We start from the raw sequence: 19799 nt of genomic DNA, 5'->3' as shown, positions 1-19799 counted from the left end.
TCTTTTACCTACACTGGCTACACTAGTGTAGCCAGTGTAGCATGGCTCCATATTTTTGTCAGTGTAGAGAAAGTGTTGCTCCGCCCACTTACACGAACGCATTTCTTGTACGCGTAGTGTAGCATGAGAAAACTACACTTTTACACTGCTTTCTTTGGAGGTGTAGGCTAGCAGACGAAAAAAGTAGGCGCGCGTTTCAAACGCACAACGCCATTTTATGACGGTAAATGCCGCGAGCGGTTTCAGCGCAGCCTCGCAAATCTGTGAAGTTCGTCCGCCTGGAGTACGGCAGCATTATGGCGGAGCATCCACGCGTCAAGGACAGTGGCAACCTTATCTTCTACGAAGATGAAATCGCTTACACGGCTGAAAGTGCGTATTTTGCCTGCTCAATGCTACTTCGCGTTTTTCGGTTGGTATCGGCGCTTGGCGACGCACGTGAAAAAATGTATCTTCCATACATATGTCATCTACGTATATTTAGGTATGTATTAGTGCGAAGCTCCTTACGCTTACAGCATCGTTTTTCGCGTCTGTGTATTCCTACGGCAGCGTCTCGAAGTGGTCGGTCAGCCCGCTGGCTGAGAGTCGAGACACAGCCATTGAAAGTCGCAGAAACATGGATGCTTTGTATTTCGCACGAGGAACTAACTCATCGACCCTTCGTTGAACTTAGAGTGCAAGAAATTTAGCGAGAGCTGCGTGATATGCTCCATGCGTATCCACTGAGCAGACGATATTAGTTGGCGTGTTGCGCTCCATTTGAGAGGAAACAAAAATGTCCTTTGCATTTCTTTACCGTAATAAACGCCACGCAAAAATGCAGCATATAGTTCCTCATTTCATCTTATAATATTTTACGACGGCTCAGAAGTTCACAGGTTGTCGTCTCCTCCCGAGGACGACGACGCATCACGCTACTGGCTGACGCTCGTGCAGCGATGATTGATTGATAACTTTTATTTCCACCGATGTAGGAGGTCCCCCTACTCCCCGTCCCTGGCACGCAGGCCTAGGGGACGGGGGGCGGGACCTCCGCGACTAAAGACTGGCGAAGATACATTGGCTCTCTTCGCGGCTTCAGCCGCCAGGCGGACAGCTCGTTTCTGGTCGGCGGGGACCTCGCTTCGCAGAAGGGCCTCCCAGGTTGCTCTACTTTTGATATTGTCCTCAGCGCCCGGGGATCCGGGGCATTGCCAAATTATGTGATCGAGGGTCCCCCTCGCTCCGCAGGTCTTACATTTATGATCTTTTTTATCTTCTAACTGGGTCTGAAATAACCAGACGGGGTTCGCAAAATTTCCGGCCTGTAATCGTCGCCAGGCTGTGGCCTCTGTATTGGTTAAGCTTGGATCTGGTGGTGGCATTAGACGCCTGCCTACTGTAGTGCACGGCGATTTCTGCGTACGTTTGCAAACGTTCGTCCATCCCCTGGGGTTCGGGTGGCTCTATAGTTACCCGGAAGTAGAAATCTCGGGCTAGCAAGTGGGCCGCCTCGCTACCGGGGACGGATGTGTGTGCTGGGACCCAAATTAAGGTGATCTTGCGATCAATTTTGGCTGCGGACAGAATTCGAGCCGTTTCTGGCGAGACTCTGCCCTTTCCGATGTTCCAGATTGCTGTTTTGCTATCGCTAAGAATCAAACTAGCCTTGGTTCCGGCGCAAGCAAGCGCTATTGCGACCTCCTCGGCCGTATCTATGTTTCTACTCCTAATGGAGGCGGCGGCGGCGACTGGTGCACCTCGGCCGTCGACTACCGAGGCGACCGCCGCCCCCGACCCAGCTGCCACTCGCTGCGTCCACGTAGGCAACCTGATCTGCCCTGAAATTCCCGGCCCTTTTGACCAGCGCCTCCGCCCTCTTCTCCCGTCTTTCCCTGTGATGTTCTGGGTGCATGTCTCGGGGGAGGGGGGGAACGATGATATTCTCGCGACATTGTGGCGGTAGGGCGACCTTGTCGCATATGCCCCTATCTACTTTTCGGCCGATCCACTCTGTGGTGGTCCGGCCCGTATTCGTTGTACTCAGTCTTTCGAGTTGAATGATTCGCACCGCCTCGGCGAGTTCGATCGAAGTATTATGCACCCCCATTTCCAACAGGCGGTCTGTAGAGGTGGAGATAGGTAGGCCCAGCGCCCTCTTGACGCAACGCCTAATAATTGCGTCGATCTTATCTCTCTCGTTTACCCTAATGTCGAGGAACCACGTGGCATAGCATATTCGGCTTATAATGCACGCCTGCGTCAGTTTCAAGAGGCTACTTTCTTTGAGGCCCCTGCCCTTCAGCGCGATAGTTCCTTCATTATAACCATCCTCTTCGATAAAAAGTCCGAGGATCCTGATGTGATTAACTTTCGGTACAGCTTTGCCCTCTACCTTAATTTCAAAATTCCAGTCGTGCTTGCACCGGAGCGCTTTCGGATTGTAAACAAAAAGTTCCGATTTCTGCGGCGAACGCACAAGGCCCCTTTCGGCCGCAGTGTCTGCAGCCGCCTGCAGCCGCTCTTCTATGCTACCGTCACTACCACTGTTCAACCATATGCTGATGTCATCTGCGTACAAGCTAAATTTTATGCCTTCTATATTCCTGAGTGCTGCGGGAAGGCCCCTCATCGCCACATTAAAAAGGAAGGGGGAGAGCACCGATCCCTGCGGCGTTCCCTTACTTCCCAGGTAAACCGTGGGGGATTCTAAGTCCTGAAATTTCAGTTTTAGCGTCCTGTGAGACAGTTAATGTAATTATACGTTCTTTCGCCGACACCTATGTCCTGAAGCCCCGCAAGGATCGCCGCATGCTTAACATTGTCGAAGGCTTTGGCTAGGTCTACACAAGCCCGGCCGGAATCCGACCATCTCGTGCGGCCACAGGTCGTTCTGCTCCATGAAGTGTGTCAGTCTAGCGTGGATGACGCGTTCCATAAGCTTTCCTACGCATGAGGTTAGGGAAATAGGTCTGAGATTTTCTAATCCGGGCGGTTTACCCGGTTTAGGGATTAGCACCAGGTTTGCAGTTTTCCATTTCGTGCAGCGAGTGCAGCGCCTTTACGTCATAGCTTTAGCCCCGCCCTCCACTCGCCTAGACGAGCTTGCACGAAGTGTAGCTCAGGGCACGGCCGGTCTCTACGGGCGCGCTCTCGCGAGCGAGTGCGTCGAGACCGGCCGTGCTCGGTGTAGGTACAAAAAAAAAAAAAAAAAAAAACAGTCGTAATGTGTATCGCGACACGCCACTGCCTCCCTCTGCGGCTGTGGCTGCGGCGTTCCGTTTCGAGTTGCTCGCGTTCGCTTTGGCGTTGCAGTTCGCGTTCCAGTGGCGTTAGTGTTAGCGTTCCAGTTCGCGTTCACTGCGCTCGCCGCCGCCGCCGATCTCTTTCATCTCGGTATCATGACTACGTAGGGCTGTGGAGAGGGGGACTTATGCATCCCTCTTTTCAGTCTAGTTTGTGTGGACGGTAAGGCGAAGAAGCTCGAGGAAAGTGAGGAAGCAGGGACTCAGCGACTTGGTGAGCCAAAACCACATGCGATGCGACGTGGATCTGGAAATCTTAGTGAGTTCATCGGGGTAGTCTCCATTTCTACTACGCTATTGACTCTGACGCAGTTTTAAGGCGAAATTTAAGCCGTTTATGGCTGACTCGTCAGCGTGTCCGTCTGTTGATCATTATCATAGTAAGAATGGTTAATGGTTACTTGATGGTTGGTTTATGGGGTTTAACGTCCCAAAGCGACTAAGGCTATGAGAGGCGCCGTAGTGGAGGGCTCCGGAAATTTCGACCACCTGGGTTTCTTCAATGTGCACTGACACCGCACAGTACACGGGCCTCTAGAATTTCTCCTCCAAAGAAATTCAACCGCCGCGGCCGGGATCGAACCCGCGTCCTTCGGGTCAGCAGCCGAGCACCATAACCACTGAGCCACCACGGCGGCTAATGGTTACTTGAAAAGTCAGTAATGATAGTTAATGGTATAGTAGTAGATGTATGAACAGTAGTTAATAATAATTAGTTAATGCTATTTAGTTAATGATGCCGAGTTCATTAGTTAATGAGATTAGCCAATGATAATTATTCAATGGTAACCAGTAGACGCGCAAACCCACCCCACGCGCACATGCTGTCGCTTTCCACTCCTGAAAGCGAAGCTTAAGCGTCATTAGTAATCATTAATTGTGTGTGACGTCACCAGTGCCACAGAGGCAGTCAAAGTGGTGCGGAAAACACTTTCGCTTCTACGCACTTCAGACAGTCAAAGTGCCGCCTGTATTTTTCATATGTACGGCCTTACACTCGGCGTTGAGACGTTGTGTGGCTTTGGCAGACGCCGGCATGGAGGCACCCATAAAAGAGCTGCTTCGCCAGGCCTCATTGCCACTCATTCGTCCTTAAGGCACTTTTTTTTTGTTTAGTGATTAGTCCGGTCCTCACTCGAGCGTCTTGGCTAGTTAGGGGCCACTGAATTCAAACACGGAAAGGGCGCAGACAAACTATTTTTCGGAACTCTGTGTGGCACGAGTGCGAGGCGACAAATGTCCTGTGTGTCTGGTTCTGGATATTACCAGTTAATTTGGCAGCCTTGCTGGTCACTTGTGAATGACGCCAGTGCGCTCCCTTGTGCGCCGTTCGAGCACTCTCGACAGACGTGTGGACGACTGTAGAAAGCTATTAGAGATTCCTCTGTAGAAAGCTTTTACAGAGAAAGCTGCGAGCCCGCCGCGGTGGCTTTGAGGGCGCTCGGCTACTGAGCCGGAGTACCCGGGTTGGAACCTGGAACGCGGCCGCGGCGTCTGGGTTTCAGTGTGCTGTGTCATTGCATGAAGATCCCCAGGTATGTTGTTGCTACTGAAAGAAGGGTGAAAAGGAAATTGCACGGGCCTGCCTACTGGCTCGAGCTGAGCCACAACCGCTGCCACGATCGACAGAGGAGAGTTGAAAGATATATCAAAGAATTGGTTTTATTGGTTTTATGGCGTTTAACGTCCCAAAGCGACTAAGGCTATGAGAGACGCCGTAGTGAAGGGCTCCGGAAATTTCGACCACCTGGGGTTCTTTAACGTGCACTGACATCGCACAGTACACGGGCCTCTAGAATTTCTCCTCCAAAGAAATTCTAGCCGCCGCGGCCGGGATCGAACCCGCGTCATTTGGGTCAGCAGCCGAGCACCATAGCCACTGAGCCACCGCGGCGGCTTTATATGAAAGAATTAAAAGTTAAAAAAAATTCGCTGTGGCTTAGCTTGGTTAAGCCCGGTAATTGCGAAAGCAAAAATTACCGACGATTACGTTACTTCCTATTGCGAAATTTGAGCGCAGCAAATAAGCTGTTTCACCTTTTCGATAGATTGAGGCAAAGAAATCGAGCAACACATGTATGCGCTATCACAGAATTTTTTTTTTTCACACGTATTCCTTTAACAAAGACTCCACTAACAGTTCTTGACAGTCATGAAGGAAGCTTTGTGGTCGGAGAAATAGACTGATATATGTTCGACTTGGTACACCAATGCTTGATTCTCAAAGACGAGATCTATACAAGTGCCTCGCGAGGTTGTCACAGCTGTGGGACGCGTTACGAGCGAGAGGAACGGGATGTTCTCCCGCATAAGTGTTAGGAAATTGCTGTTTGTCTTTATGTCAACATTAAAGCCCCCCACTACTAACATCGGTGTGGATCGATGGACGGTTAATGCGAGTTGCAGGAAGTGCACGCAGCGCTAAGAACCAGGTCTAGCCGTGGGAAGGTGGTCACGTATTCGTCGACGTGCCGGGGCCTACGTGAAATAACCGGCGCGTCGGCAACTGAAGAGCACCCTATCCGCCACACAAGAACAGGGGGGGGGACCCTTTCCTCCTCTTTCTGCATGGCGGCGACGGTGTTCTATGCAGTCACGTTATCTTGACTCTCTAGCGGCGTCAGCGGCATCCAGCGGTATCAGTCGGTCGCTGCTAGCGCTGGGGGGATGAAAGGGGGGCGGAGCTGGTTACGAGGCCGACGACAACGCCGACGACGACGCGAAACCCAGGAACGGACGCCAAAGAGCTGCGCTCTAATATCCGTACTTACGCCATGGTACAGCTGGTAGTGTAGCTGGTGGTGGTGCTTGTGGTTAGACTTGTGGTGATGCATCGGTTATACAATCCAATCCAAACCAATCCTATCCACTCCAATACAATGTAATCTACTTTAATCTAATGTAATCTAATCCAATCAAGTCCAATCTAATCTAATCCAATCTAATGCAATCAAGGTCAAATGAAGGTCAATGGTGGTCACCGCCGCGGCACGGCAAAGGCTTGAAAGTGCAAGTAGTATTGCTTTTTGGTGGTCACCGCCGCGGCACGATGGTGGTAACCGCCGCGGCACGGCAAAGGCGTGAAAGTGCAAGGAGTATTGCATTCGCAATAAAAGTCAGACGCGCATCGCAACAAACGCGTTCGCCGAAGCGACGACGTCGGCTATAACAGATACCCCAGTGCCCCCACTTCGAAATGATTCTGGGGCCCTCCACTACGGAACCTTTCTTTCACTGCCACCTTGCTTCCTTCCCGTATACGGCGCAGTTTGGGTGCCCACCGAGATGTGAGGGATTTGCTTCCCTCAAAAACCAATTTTGAAGCTGCGATAGGTTAGTATGTACCACCCATTTACTAGAAGCAAAAATTTGGAGGACGCCTAAGCTATGCCTTTAAGAGGAACGCGACAGCGTCTTACAGAGCTACCGGGTAGCCCTCGGAACGCCATCGCCTGTTCGGCAAATCGAAAATTGTTTTTTTGAGGAAACGAGATGATGCAGTAACAGTCTCACTTGCCTTGGTGGACACCCGGACCGCGCATGATACAATGTAAAACTCCCATAAAACCAAACCTTCCACCAAGACCGAAAGGAATGCAGTCATTCGGGCATTAGCCGCATTTAGGTACTATCGGCGCCTAGATCTTGCGGCGTGCATGATCCGTTAAATGTAAGGACAGCCTCTAGCATCTTGAACCGGATCTGGCCTCCGCGGTGGCTCAGTGGTTATGGCACTCATTTCTGACCCGAAAGACGCGGGTTCGATCCCGGCCGCGGCGGTCAAATTACGATGGAGGAGAAATTTTAGAGGCCCGGTGTACAGTGCGATGTCAGTGCACGTTAAAGGGGCTGTGGAAGGGGGTCTCAACAAAGATGCTAAAGGACGCAGCGTCACAAATATCCTTCAGCAAAAATATTTTTGATGCGTTTTGTGGAAGCCGAGTTCTTTGTAGTCAAAATTTGAATTTCTGCGTCTTTGCGCCTTTCCCTCTCTTCTCGTCACTTTTTGCACGCAGAAATGTCGGATTATAGGCCCCTCCGCCGACGCGCGCGGGAATTCCCCAGGGGGCGGAGCCAATGCCTCCTAAACTGGTTTGACGTCGACGGCGCTGGCGCGGCGAACCAATGATGGCATTCCGCTGCTGACGTAAAGAGCGCCACATGACGCTATGCGCGCGGATTCGGGCGAAAGCTCATTTTATTCCCGCTAGCCGCAGATCAGGTACTTCAGGCTTCGATGGCAGAAGCCGCGGCTAGCAACATCTGTTCCTTCATTTTTTTATTTTCTTATTACCAGTAAATAGCCACTAAACCACCGCTGGTCGCCGCGACGCGCGGAAGCGGGAGTTCTTCAAATTGCATTGTAAATTATCGGTAAGAAGTACTTGAAAGTTGAAGCTGGGCTTAATTGTTGGTGCATATTCGTGAAAGACATGAGAGCGCAAAACGGGGACACGGACGAGGAAGGGAACAGGACGAGCGCTGCACTTTCAACAGGATTTATTCAGGGAAGAACGTTTAAATAGCCTTTGCTCTTATCCATGCTCTTGATCGCAGACAATCGCCTCTCACAGATACGCATCAAGAAACAGCATTTCACTGTGGCGAAGAACAACTGACCTCGCTTCTTGATATAGAAGGCTTCCACAAGCACACGTTCAGTCCTATCTCGGCTTTTCAATAGCACTTTGCAATCATATAGTCGAGGCTTGCAGGCTACACGATTCTCTTTCGAGCAGGCTTGGCAGTGGTCTGGAAGATGTCCTCTCTTGTTTAAAGAATTCTTGTGTTCAAGCAGGCGCTCATTAAGACAATGTCCGGTTTGTCCAACGTACACCTTGCCGCATGTAAGCGGGAACTCATAGACTACTGCTTTCTTGCAGCCAACATGTGGCATTCGGTGTCTGATGGTGATGGTGATGGTAAATTATCGGCTCGCTTTTGAGGTCTTGTATGCGGCATGAACGCCCGGTGGCCCCTATGCAACACAATGCAAGCATTTTATAGCCAACCTCCCAGCACCCTATTCAGGGACCCTTTAATTCCAGAGACCTTCACTATGGCGTTCCTCATAGCCTGAGTTGCTTTGGGATGTTAAACCCCCTTAGACCATGAACCGTAAACCTGAACCGGATCAGTGTGCTGCATAAGCCCGGCACCCAAGAGCAGACTGGACTGTAAAACATCACATTCAGCCCCACAGGGTGCGCTACAATTCGGATTATTCCAGCGTCCTGCTAACTTTATGCCCATTTACCGAGGGATAGGGACCGCCCGTCCAGAATTCGCCATGGCTGCATTCGTGCGATGATTTGAGTGTGCATGTGAGGACGTGGACACCTATAGTTGACTCATTATGGCTGATTGCAAAGTAAAACTGAGCAATTACACGGGTGGAAGACACTTGTAAAGACAGACAATACTGGGAAATTTTCTGTCTTTACATGCCTTTCGTCCCGTGTTCATTGCTCAGTTTTACTCTACAATCAGCCATGTGGATGAGCGCGTCATGGAAAAGGGCAGTGGGCTGGGCCTCAGTGTAGCTATCGTAATATCGCATCATGATCTGAGCGGACCCCTGACTCTTTGGGCTTGGGCCATAAAAATCCCCTATCATCATGGTACGGCTGTCACTTCTCAACCCCCCCCCCCCCCTCGAGAAGGCAAGAAAAATGTCCACACGAGTTCTGAATGCCTTGCAGCTACGGAAAACCCCATTGGTCTGTTCCTTACATTCCTTGTGGTCTGGTGTAAACTTGACAGATTACAGTGTCGATAACAGAGAACACTGTCCACAGATTGCAGTGTTGGTTTTAGTGGTACCAGGGCAAACTGGCCAAAGATCACCGCAACCAACATTTTTGGTCTGCACTAGATGAAGTCAAACACCCTTTTATTGCGAAAGCAATACTGCTTGCACTTTCAGCCCGTCGCGTAGCGAGGCCGGTAGCTACCAAGCGCGGCCTAACTCCTGCTCCTGCCACGCACGGCGTGCTTAGCGGTCTCACGTCACAGCTGCAAGAGCGGGGCTCCAACTTGCGCAGTCGCGTAGCGAGGCCGCCAATACAGTAGCCGCAGCTACCAAACGCGGCCTAACTCCCGCTCCTGCCGAGCGCGGCGCGCTTAGCGGTCGGTTCGGGTGTCCACCGAGATGACAGAGAATTACTGCGCCATTTTCTTTCCTCAAAAAGTGGTGCGTTCAAAGGGCAAGGCATGGCGCAGTAATTCTCTGTCATCTCGGTGGACACCCGAACCACAGGAAGGGAGGAACGCCACAACCCGTTCGGCGCGATGCCTTGCCCTTTGAATGCAACGCTTTTTGAGGAAAGGAAATTCCCTGTCATCTCGGTGGCCCTACAGGAAGGGAGGAAATGGGCAAAACTTTCATAAATAAGCTTTACTAAGAGCACTACCAAGACACACCACCAGGCTAACCAGGCGCAGCCAGGGCTATTGCTTTCGGAACTTACCGGGCTTAACCAAGCTAAGCCTCTGCCAAATTTTTTTTCTATACATTTCATCCCAAAGCCAAGCACCAAGCTATGGAAAATCCAAGCTATATGGGTGCCCATCGGAAAACCAGTGGTACCCGCAGCACTGTTTCAAAGGAAGTTTGCAGGGATAGGGTGGCTGCAGCTGGCACAGGACGGGGTTAATTGGAGAGATATGGGAGAGGTATCTGTCTTGCAGTGTACGTAGTCAGGCTGCTGCTGCTGCTACTGCTAATGGTAGTTGCACCCAAGGCAGTTCGCAAAGCATTAGTGCAGTAGAATGCAATCAGATCCAGCCTGCCCGAAACAAGACATCCCGACTATATGGAATTCTACAGAGGCCTTCTGCACTGTGCCCTTGGCGGGTGATCGTAGTTAAAATTCCTTACAGGTGTGGACAGTGGACTCATATGAAAAATTTAAAACTATTTTGCGAGATGTGATGCATTCAGCTTGTTCTCTCAGCATGCCACCATGCCTTTCTCCTCTCTTCTGACCAGTACTGTGGTTATTGCCTCGTATACCTCACAGTCGTCATGTCTGATACTCTTCATGTCGTTAGCTTTTGTTGTTATTGTGAGCAGTTTATGAGAAGGTGCCCCGGCGCGGTGTCCTCTCTCTTTGCCTGTACCCTGGCGTGTATTTGAATGAAACAAGCTTCAATCTCAAGGCAAAGTGCATAGTGCATAGTGTTTGGTTCACTTTTCTAATATTCAAGAACCACACACATTTGCAAAGAATCACAATAGCGTCAGTGAGTTTGTGCTAAAAAGAAAAACTGTCAGACACTATAGCATGCAGATTGTCGACAGTTTAGACTGCATTCTAAGCTACTTCAGTTAAGTGGTACGGTAACAATACAATTTAGAAACTTCGGTTAATGGATGGGGAAACAGAGCGAAGGCGGAAAAGACTAAAGAAACAACGGACGTGGTAGTAAGGAGAAGATGGAAAAAACTTAAACAATAGGCTGTTCTACCTGTCATGGTGTGATTGGAGGAGTGTGCCGAGCACAAGGAGTTGAGGTCATCGCGCATACTAAGCAGGGCCGTTAACTTCAGAGCTTTTTCCACCAGTTTTGATCGCACTTAGAAGTGTTGCAATCAAATCTCAACGATACGTGAGTGGTCCTGACGGACGTTTTCAAAAAAGTGGAAGTTTGAATCAAGAGAGGCGAACTTACGACATTCCGCTGAAATGGTAATAACCTGACATCCGCTTCTTCTTTGGATTATTAATGATTGAGCGCCCTTCAGCAGACCAGTGTCGAAAACCTTTGGAAACACTTTAATTCAGGGTACAATTAAGGTTCGATAATGGTATATATTAGTTGTGTGCTACAATTCACGCGTGCTGTTATGCCTTGTGAAAGCTGCCCGGACTTCGTCAAGCTGTCTCAACAGCATTTTGACCGCGTAGCCGATCACAGTATAGCGCGTAGTAAGAAAAGCCTCACGATACACCAGGTGACAAGAAAACAAACTTGCGGTCACTTGAGCTTCTATAATTTCAGCCAGGACACAAAATTTCAAGAAAGACATGAAGTGAACGGCACATCGCTTTTTCTGATGCAATAGCATTAGAAGCTCCGTGGGGCCAAAATGCGTCGTAGGTCATAAAATCAGCCCATTGGCCAGAGGGAAGCAACGTCACCAGACTGGATCATTCCCATTGGCTGCAGAGAAGTGAGGTCACCAGACCGGAAGTTCGGTCACTTTCGGTAAAGGGATCTACAGATATATGCTATCGCACTGCCAGCACAATGAAATTAGATGTCCCTGCAAATTTTAGTTATAGATGAACCAGTGCAAAAAACACAACACAGTAAACAAAACGAAGACGTGGACGGAACGGTCCGCTTCGTTTGTCACGTCTTTTGTATGCTGGTTGAAGTTATGAAGCTCTGCCAACTTGTCTGCCCTATGCTGCGTCGGGGCCACGCTCTGGGCCAGATTTGGGCTAGCATCGCGCACTAGTCGAACAGTCCAAGGGTCATGTGTGTTTTGCGAATGCGCACTGGTGCGTCATATTTCATCATCCGAAAGCGATAAGTTCAGCCTATTCTAAAACTCTCTCTTTGCTTCACCTGAGCTTCACTCATCCCAAATACGCCGGTATTGCTAATTCAGTTCATGTCAGGTGACGGACGTGCTTATTCTCTGTGCTCATTAGCACTCGGTCCTACATTTTATAACATGAATATCAACGCGTAAGGCATTTTTTGATGCGCGAAAGCATCCACCGAATATATTGCACGATAGAGTAGATTGTTATCAACAAGCATGCAGATTGAGGACAAGCTTGCACACTGCTTAATAATTTTAGCCAAATAAAAGGTTTCCTGATGGAAAAAGAATTTGTAAACAAGAAATTATGTGTACTGCACCTTGAGCCTACTGACTGCCTTATAAATCAGTCATGAGAACTAATTCGTGCTGCGTGGCTGTTTGGTAGTTGCTTCAAAATTTTAAAGCAAAGCCTTGGTTGAACCTGCCAAAATACGTCAGCTTGGATCTGCATTCTCACGCAGGTGCAATGAACAACACCGGGACATACGCGTCAGCTGAAGCCCCGACGTCGAGTATCCAGCTGCCACCTCTAGATGGCGCTAATGCCTCCTTGTCGGAGGCATACATCGACCACTTAGTGCCCTGCACAGCGACGGACCAGAACATTTGCCAAATTGTTTCCAAGCTTCCGATCTTAAACGAGTTCCTATTCACGTCGAATTTAGAACTGCAAGAACTGACCAACGCATCTGGCCAGCTTTGCTTGGGCACCTCCTCCCATTATGGCCTTCTGGCACTAGATTCGCCACAAGCCGAGGTGTCACTCGCCGCCGAGCTCATCTACTGGCTCCTCACCACCCATCGATGCATCGCCACTGTATGTGCCAGGATGTCACCTTCCGACTGTCACATGGCATCCCTGTGCAGTGCACTTAAGCACAACTTGTGGCTCAAGACCCTAAAGCTACGGTTGCTCAGATTTTCTTTATGCCACGAAATCTGTGCTGCCCTCGTGTGCTTGCCAAGTCTCGAAGAACTTGAGCTGACCATGTACCAAGAGTGTCCCGCGGAGCTGGCTTCCGCACTGTCTGCACTTCTTCTAAGAGAGTCGGCACCTCTGGTCTCCTTGACACTCGATGGCATGTTCATGATGGGGGAGCCGGTTAAGGCAGTCCTGATGGCTCTCACGCGCAACTCCACGCTGAAAGAGCTAGACCTCACTGAATCACTCGTGTGGGGATCATTCCAAAAGCTGTTCGCCGCGTACCTTACATCCACCACAAGTCTGACGACACTAAGCATTGGTTTTGGGAGTGCACAGGAGCAAAAGGCATTTCTCCGAAGCATTTTGCACAACCGGACGGTTTCAAAGCTGAACCTGAAGTGCTTTGTCGCCTATGAGGAAAGTGTTCAGCTCGTTGCTAGAATCTTCAGAGAGAACACAGTGTTGCGCAGCTTTAACATCCTCTGTGCATATGACAGTCGGGCACCACAGCATGAAAGTGTCTATGATTGCTGGCTTGAGGCGCTTTCGAAGAACTGTACACTGGAAGAACTGACTCTACCATTCCTCATCTGGCACCCAGTGAAGTGGGCATCATTTTCCCAGATCCTCACAACGAAGCTAAGCCTAAAGAAGTTGCATGTTGTGGAAGACAGAACTAATCACAGTTTCCTGCCTTCGGTCTGTGTAGCCCTTACAGAAAGTGGAGCTGATGAGAAAGTTTCTCTTGGAAGGTACCACGTCGACAACAACCTCAATTTGATCAAGTGCAAGGCATTTTCAGAAATCGATTTGCTCAGCAATGGCTCCAACCACGTCAGGATCGCCGCTCTGCGTGAGCTTCCACACTGCAGTCATCTCACAGTCCTGATCATGAGTGTTACGAGAGGGGACACGACGCTGTCTTCAGCTTTGGCGCACTGCCTCACATCGACGTCCTGCCGGCTCCGAAAGCTGGTGCTCAGTGTCGGACAAACTGCTGTCGTCCAAGATACCGAGTCAAACACTTGGTGGACCATCATATTGCATTCTGTCGCTCGAAACACAAGCATCAAGGAAATCTCAGTTTCCATGTACAGCATGAGCGAACAGGACTTACAGGACTTCGCCGATGCAGTGATACGTAGCCGTAGCATTAGAATAGTAAGCGTCAGGGATGTGACGTGCAGCAATCTCACTGCATTGGTAAGGCGCCTGTCGACTGGTATAGCCGACAATTACGCTCTCCTCACGGTTCTCCTTAGTGGTACCCTGGATGCAGACGCAAAGAGGGAATTGTTCACCATCTATGAGACAACTCAGAGAAACTGGAGCATTCTGGCACGCACTATACGATTCGCCAGGGATGGTCATTTTAACAGGTACGCAATATTTTGCACAGAGCCCGTGCAAAAGAAAAAATACAGATTAATAAGATTCATGTGGCGGAGTATGTGTTAGCATTAGTACCCTATTTCCGTACCTCCTCCACCCCTCGACTCTGATTGGCGACTGCGGTTTCTCTCTTGCCGCCCGTCACCTCCCACTCTCATCCTTCCCTCTTCTCCCCTGAAAATAGAGGGGGGGTTTTGCCACTTTGCCTCCTCCCCACCGAGGCATTACATGCCACCCTCTCTCCCTTTCCATCCTCCTCTATCCTGAAAGTGGCAAGAGATTTCTCTTTCTCCACTTTGCCTCCTCTCCGCCCAGGCTTCACAAGCCGACGCCGTGCACCTTTTGCGATAAATGCGGACGCATTAAAATGGAATAAAAGTCCGCTACTCGAGTTATCAGGCTCATTCCAGTTCCCTATACTGTAAACAATGTAAAGAGGGAAGATGGGACTACTTGCTACGAAGACAGTCATGCCAGCATTTGTTAATTTCATGAGAGTTGTTGATCTGGCTTGTTGGTGCTCAATGGTCATAGCGGGAGTGCTATATAATTCGGATACTAAAAGAGGGACGACAGACATGCTCATCCGTGTCTGTCCTGTCCCCTTGTGTGCATCCGAATTTTTGTGCTCCCGTGATGCCATTCATTAAAGTTGAGTGCCTGAACTTCATCCCTGCCTTTGCCAGCTTGAAAAAGTTGTGGTATTTTGTAAGTTCTAGTGTTCTTATGTTATCCTGTATACGTACCAAAAGCATCTTTTAAATTTAGCCACACAACGAACAATCCTTACAAATCCTCGCACTAGTTCACATGCAAGCGAATGAGCGATTGAGTGGCATGTCGCAGCAAAAATTTCCAACTTGTTCGAACCTCATCGTTCACTACCGCATTGACTCAAAAACAGGCTTTTGTGCTGTGGTGGCAGGATTCGCTAGCGTTTTCGCTTGCATGTGAAAAAGGCTTTATACTGCTATTACACAGGAGTTTTAAATGGCATTTCACTCAACCGTCAGTTGAACTGAGCGGCAGTTAGCAGTGTTACAAGGCAGCACCAACTGGCGTGAAGATCTCAATGGCAGTTAAGTTCGACTGAGGTCGGATCGCAGTTGAACTGGTCAAGTGACAAAATGGTGGTCAGTGGACCCGCTGCATCGGCAGTCATCGTCACTTCCCATTGTCAAATATTCTCAAGAGAACTTCTTGCTGGCCTAGTTGGTAATTCATTGTAATATAAAGGTGCCAAAAACCACACACACACAAAGACAAGAGAACGGGACAGAGCACCCTGTCTCAGCGGGCGCTCTGTCCCGTTCTCGTCTTGTGCATGTGTGTGGTTTTTGGCGCCTTTATATTACAATCAAATATTCACAAATCACGCAAAAGCTTGTTGTCTTGTTTACTATAAGGTCGAATCTACAACTGTCACTAAATTAATGTGTGTAAACAAGCTAAGCCGCGCCAGAAAAACAGCGGCTAAGCTACCCAGTGAAGTCGTGCCTTATCGTGCAAAACGCAAGATATGCACAGAAATTTCAGTTCAATACAACGAAGTGTAAAAACGATGTTTAGAGTAAAAAGTAAAGTTAAAAAAAAAGCATTTATAAATCGGCACTTGGCACAGTAACGTGATTCAGACGGTGAACCGAGTTTCAAAAATCGTGCCATGGAACTGCAGCATCCGAATGTTGCTCAGTTCAATTTCAGTTTCAAAGATGACCTCGTCCAGCTTACAGGGCCATCGAAACGGTCTCTGTTCCTTCTTAATTTGTAGCTATTATGATATAGTTATTTCTGGTGACATGAGCGTCAACTTCTTACGTGGAATTGAATGCGCATAAAAGCAGCCCCATGTCCTTACCAGTTGCGCAGTTCAGCCTGCAGGATATGTGCGGTCAGATACGTTGGCTGCCAAGCACGTGCATGGCTACAGTAGTTGCGTGACAGCTTAACTGCGCGTTTCAAGAAGGTTCCGTCTCTCCTCCGAACAGGTCCGTTGCCGCCGCAGTGGAGCGTGTCTCCCAGTATCCGGCTGTGCTGGAAGATGTCGCTGATCTAGCCTGCATCAGCAAGGACGAAGTGGCCGCTTCTATCAGGAGGTGCATTCGCATCATCCAACCCATGGACGAGTTCATGCGACTCACCGGCGTCGTCAAAGAGCGAGTCAGTTGTCATCCACGGGATGTCATGCAGCTGGACCAGCTGAACGAACACTGCTGGAATCTTGTGAGACGGTACCTGATGCTTGAAGACGTCAAGCGCGACACAGCACAGCCTGTTTCCATGTAACAATGTGCGAAAAGTTGTGACCATTCACTTAACATTATGGTATGCAAGATGCAAAACCTGGCAACCGTTTTATTGCCATGGATTTACTTCCAGCTATTTTCATGAAGCCATATCATTGTCAGTTAGCATTATTCGTATGTGCACTGTCTTTTCTGACACTCTTTAATTCACTCTGGACTGCAAAGATGAAAGATGTCACGCACTTCGTGTGTAGATGAACTCAGTTTATACGTGTGATCGTACCAGTATGTGCCTTCACTAAAAACTTACACAACCGTTCGACAGTAAACTGGTGATTAACCTTGTAGTCATTTAACTAGTGCCACACCTGTGAAATTTCTGGGGAATTTTCATGACTCTGAAAAGGGAAGTTAAAAAGCGTGCAAGTCAGCGTCTCCATTCTCACACTTCCAAAAGTATGCCGCTACGGTTCGTGTTCAAGCTTGCTTCGGAGGTGTAGTGGATGTGTACAGATTGTGCGATGTCGCTCGCTCATTCTAGTGTTCACTTTTGCCCCGCTAGACCAAGACAGGCATTTGGGAGCACCTGATTTCTTGTGTTCAAGAGCTAATAAACTAAAGACTGTTGTTGCAGTTGTGTAATTTCTGAGGAATCTTCATACTTCCTAAAAATGGAAACATGAAGCTTGCATGCCAGGCTTTCCCGTGCTGGCACCTTCAACAGAAAAATGGAGTCCTGGTTTGTGGTGATGCTTGTTTGGGAAGTGCGGTAATGTATGTGCATGGATTATGTGATATCGCTCACCTGTTCTATTGTTCTTGCTGAAATGAAGCATTCAAGGCCCCTATTTGATAACGTTGGTGTATGGTGTGTTCACGTTGAAACCACAACTGGTATATCGACCCCTGCAAGCGAATATCGATAGGGTGCAGACATGTTTAACACCACTTGCTGGGTGTGTTGGTAAATCATATTTACAATTACACAGTGCAAAGACAAACACGGACAAGTAAGGAAACACCACAATGCGCTGAAAGATAACGTTTGTTGGCTTCCTCCACAACGCGCTTGCCGTTTTGTGTGCTCTCCTGGAGGAGAGCAGCACCTTGAAGGGGATCGAGACTGTTGTGTATTTTTCTCAGTAAAATGGATGTGCAAGATGTTTGTACACACGAAACACCCCGTAAAATTCCCCTAATTATATGCTTCAACAGCCAGTTAATAAATAATCAATGCACAAATACATCATACTAATATTCCACGTCATAGTGATGGAAGAAAAGTCAGTTGCTCATATTTTGTTTGGACCAGCTAGCTGCTTAGACAGATACTAAGAACAACTTCAGCCTGCTATTGTTCTCGGCAAACAAGAGTTCCCTGGCTCTTTCTGGGTACTTTTTTGTCCGAGAGCGAAAAAAAACCCTTCATGGCTGAGAAAACTGCATTTGAAAAATTCAGGGGGGCACTTTGTTGACCTAAATTGCGGTGAGGCTATAGCCTTAAGCATGGTGTTGCTGCTTGTGTCACTGATGTGTGGTTAAGATCTTAAGCTTCGCCTCTAAGAGTGGAACGCGACAGCGTCTTGCATCGCTACCAGGGAGTCCACAGAACACCATCGCCGTTCGGCTCTACGCCTTGCTCGTCGGTAAATTGGTTTTTGAGGAAAGGAAATGTATCTGTCTCGCACATCTCTGTAGACATCTGAACCTGAACGGGAAGGGAGGAAGATAGGAGTGAACGAAGACACCATATTCACTAGACGCGCCTTTGTTCATTCCAAACCAGCGAGCTGGCATGGCGGAGTGGTTAGCGTGCTCGTCTCGCACTCCGGGGACCCTGATTCGATTCCCCAACTCGACCAATTTCCTACTCGGTTTTATTTATTTATCTGGTCTGACTACAAAAGGTTAATTAGGCTAATTGGTCAATTAAGCAATTAACTAAACTCAGTCCCACTTGGAGCATCACTACACGACCCCTTTAATTGGTTGCATGGTTACTAGCCAAAGTACAATTGGCCCCATTTGAAATTCGCGCACTGTGACGTCACGACCATTTCGACCAATTGAAACAAGGTAAGCGTAACTACGGCGGCCACCCGAGGTCTCGTTTGGGCTGTCGGAGTGTCGCTTTCCCGCCACTCAATCCAACCTTGTGTCATCCACACTGAGGACTGGTTGCCACGTTTTTAAGTGAATGGCAATGTAGCATAGCCTTTGGGATCCACGCCCAAAATTTGGTGTTAACCCACGCATTTTACTTCCGAAATCGGACAGTGGTGGCGTCACGTGCATTTAGTTTTTTGGTCCTTTCTAGCTTTAAAGGAATATAGACATCAAAATTTTGGTTGCATGTTTTCTCCTTTGTGATCAAGACATTGGCACAGACGGGCCACATCTTGGTGTCCGCTTAGAACAGCGAAATTATCGAATTTCTTTTCATACCTGTGCCGGTTTCAACAGCTGAGTAATGGCTATGGCATCAGTCAGGTGTAAATGAATACCACGTTGTGATCCATTTTCAGTAATGTCTTAAGCATCATTAAACAGAACAAAACATGCAAACAGAAAGAAAGACCATATGGACATCGACATACAGGTGCAAACTTGAAAAAAGTTCAGACAAAACTGTTGGAGAATTGATCAGCATTATAAGCCTGCATTAGCAAGTTAAAAAAACCCAAAATGTAAATGAGGAATCTTTCTAAAGAGAAGCTCATTGATTTTCGAACTACGGCTTGTTTCTTGGTGGTTAAACGTTACAGGCAAAAGTTCCAAGACAATGATAGCACTACACTTGCTGTTCCTCCCAAGAGAAAAAAATACAGAGAACACATTTTAAATAGGGCCACATTTTTGGGGAAAACCTGATTTCACCCAATTCTTGCACCCCAAGCTGAATTGTTAAAAATCTGGTTAAACCCAATTTCTACCCAAAACTGTATCCAAAAGCGTAGCCTGTCAGTGTATAAAGCTAAACACACTGCACAGAAACTAGTGGGAGTCGTATTTTTTCTGTAGAGGTGCTGTAAGTTGAAAATCTTACACCTCATTTAACGTTTGTAATCCACGGCATGGTTTATTCTATGGGTAAGTTCGAAAAGTAGATCTTGGAAGCCAAAACACACACATTGATAAGATGCTTCATTGGCACCACCACATCAAGCGCTACCTGCGCTCATGATGTTAAATAAATCAATCTAATCTAATTAAATTATCAAATTAAATCAAATTATTTAATCATGATGTTAAATAAACATGATTCTGATTCTAACATCCAGTTCCAAGGCTGTTGCGCATTTGAAATGGCCAGCCTAACTTTGAATGGTTTCACAATGTATGTGAACCTAAAGTTCTGCACACTCGGAAGGTAATGTGTGCGACGTAAT

General features: G+C 48.3%; 1 protein-coding gene across 1 annotated transcript; it reads left to right on the top strand.

Annotated features, from left to right (window-relative positions):
• LOC149335329 (uncharacterized) lies at positions 1–16450 on the top strand. The gene is made up of 3 exons (XM_089553905.1): positions 1–372; positions 12309–14151; positions 16153–16450. Exons 1-3 carry the CDS (start codon positions 228–230, stop codon positions 16448–16450), a joined length of 2286 nt encoding a protein of 761 aa, XP_089410031.1. The 5' UTR covers positions 1–227.
• Positions 16451–19799: the final 3349 nt, after the last annotated feature.

The sequence above is a fragment of the Amblyomma mixtum genome, chromosome 7 (assembly GCF_055824585.1).
Source record: "Amblyomma mixtum isolate Tamu chromosome 7, ASM5582458v1, whole genome shotgun sequence".
Taxonomy (NCBI): Eukaryota; Metazoa; Arthropoda; class Arachnida; order Ixodida; family Ixodidae; genus Amblyomma; species Amblyomma mixtum.
Note: the sequence above shows the minus strand (reverse complement) of the source record. Positions and strands in the feature narration are given on the sequence as shown.

Coding starts and splice junctions, on each gene's coding strand:
- LOC149335329 (XM_089553905.1), top strand. CDS start 228: ATGCCGCGAGCGGTTTCAGCGCAGCCTCGCAAATCTGTGAAGTTCGTC. Junction 373..12,308: donor AATCGCTTACACGGCTGAAA/GTGCGTATTTTG, acceptor ATTCTCACGCAG/GTGCAATGAACAACACCGGG. Junction 14,152..16,152: donor AGGGATGGTCATTTTAACAG/GTACGCAATATT, acceptor TCCTCCGAACAG/GTCCGTTGCCGCCGCAGTGG.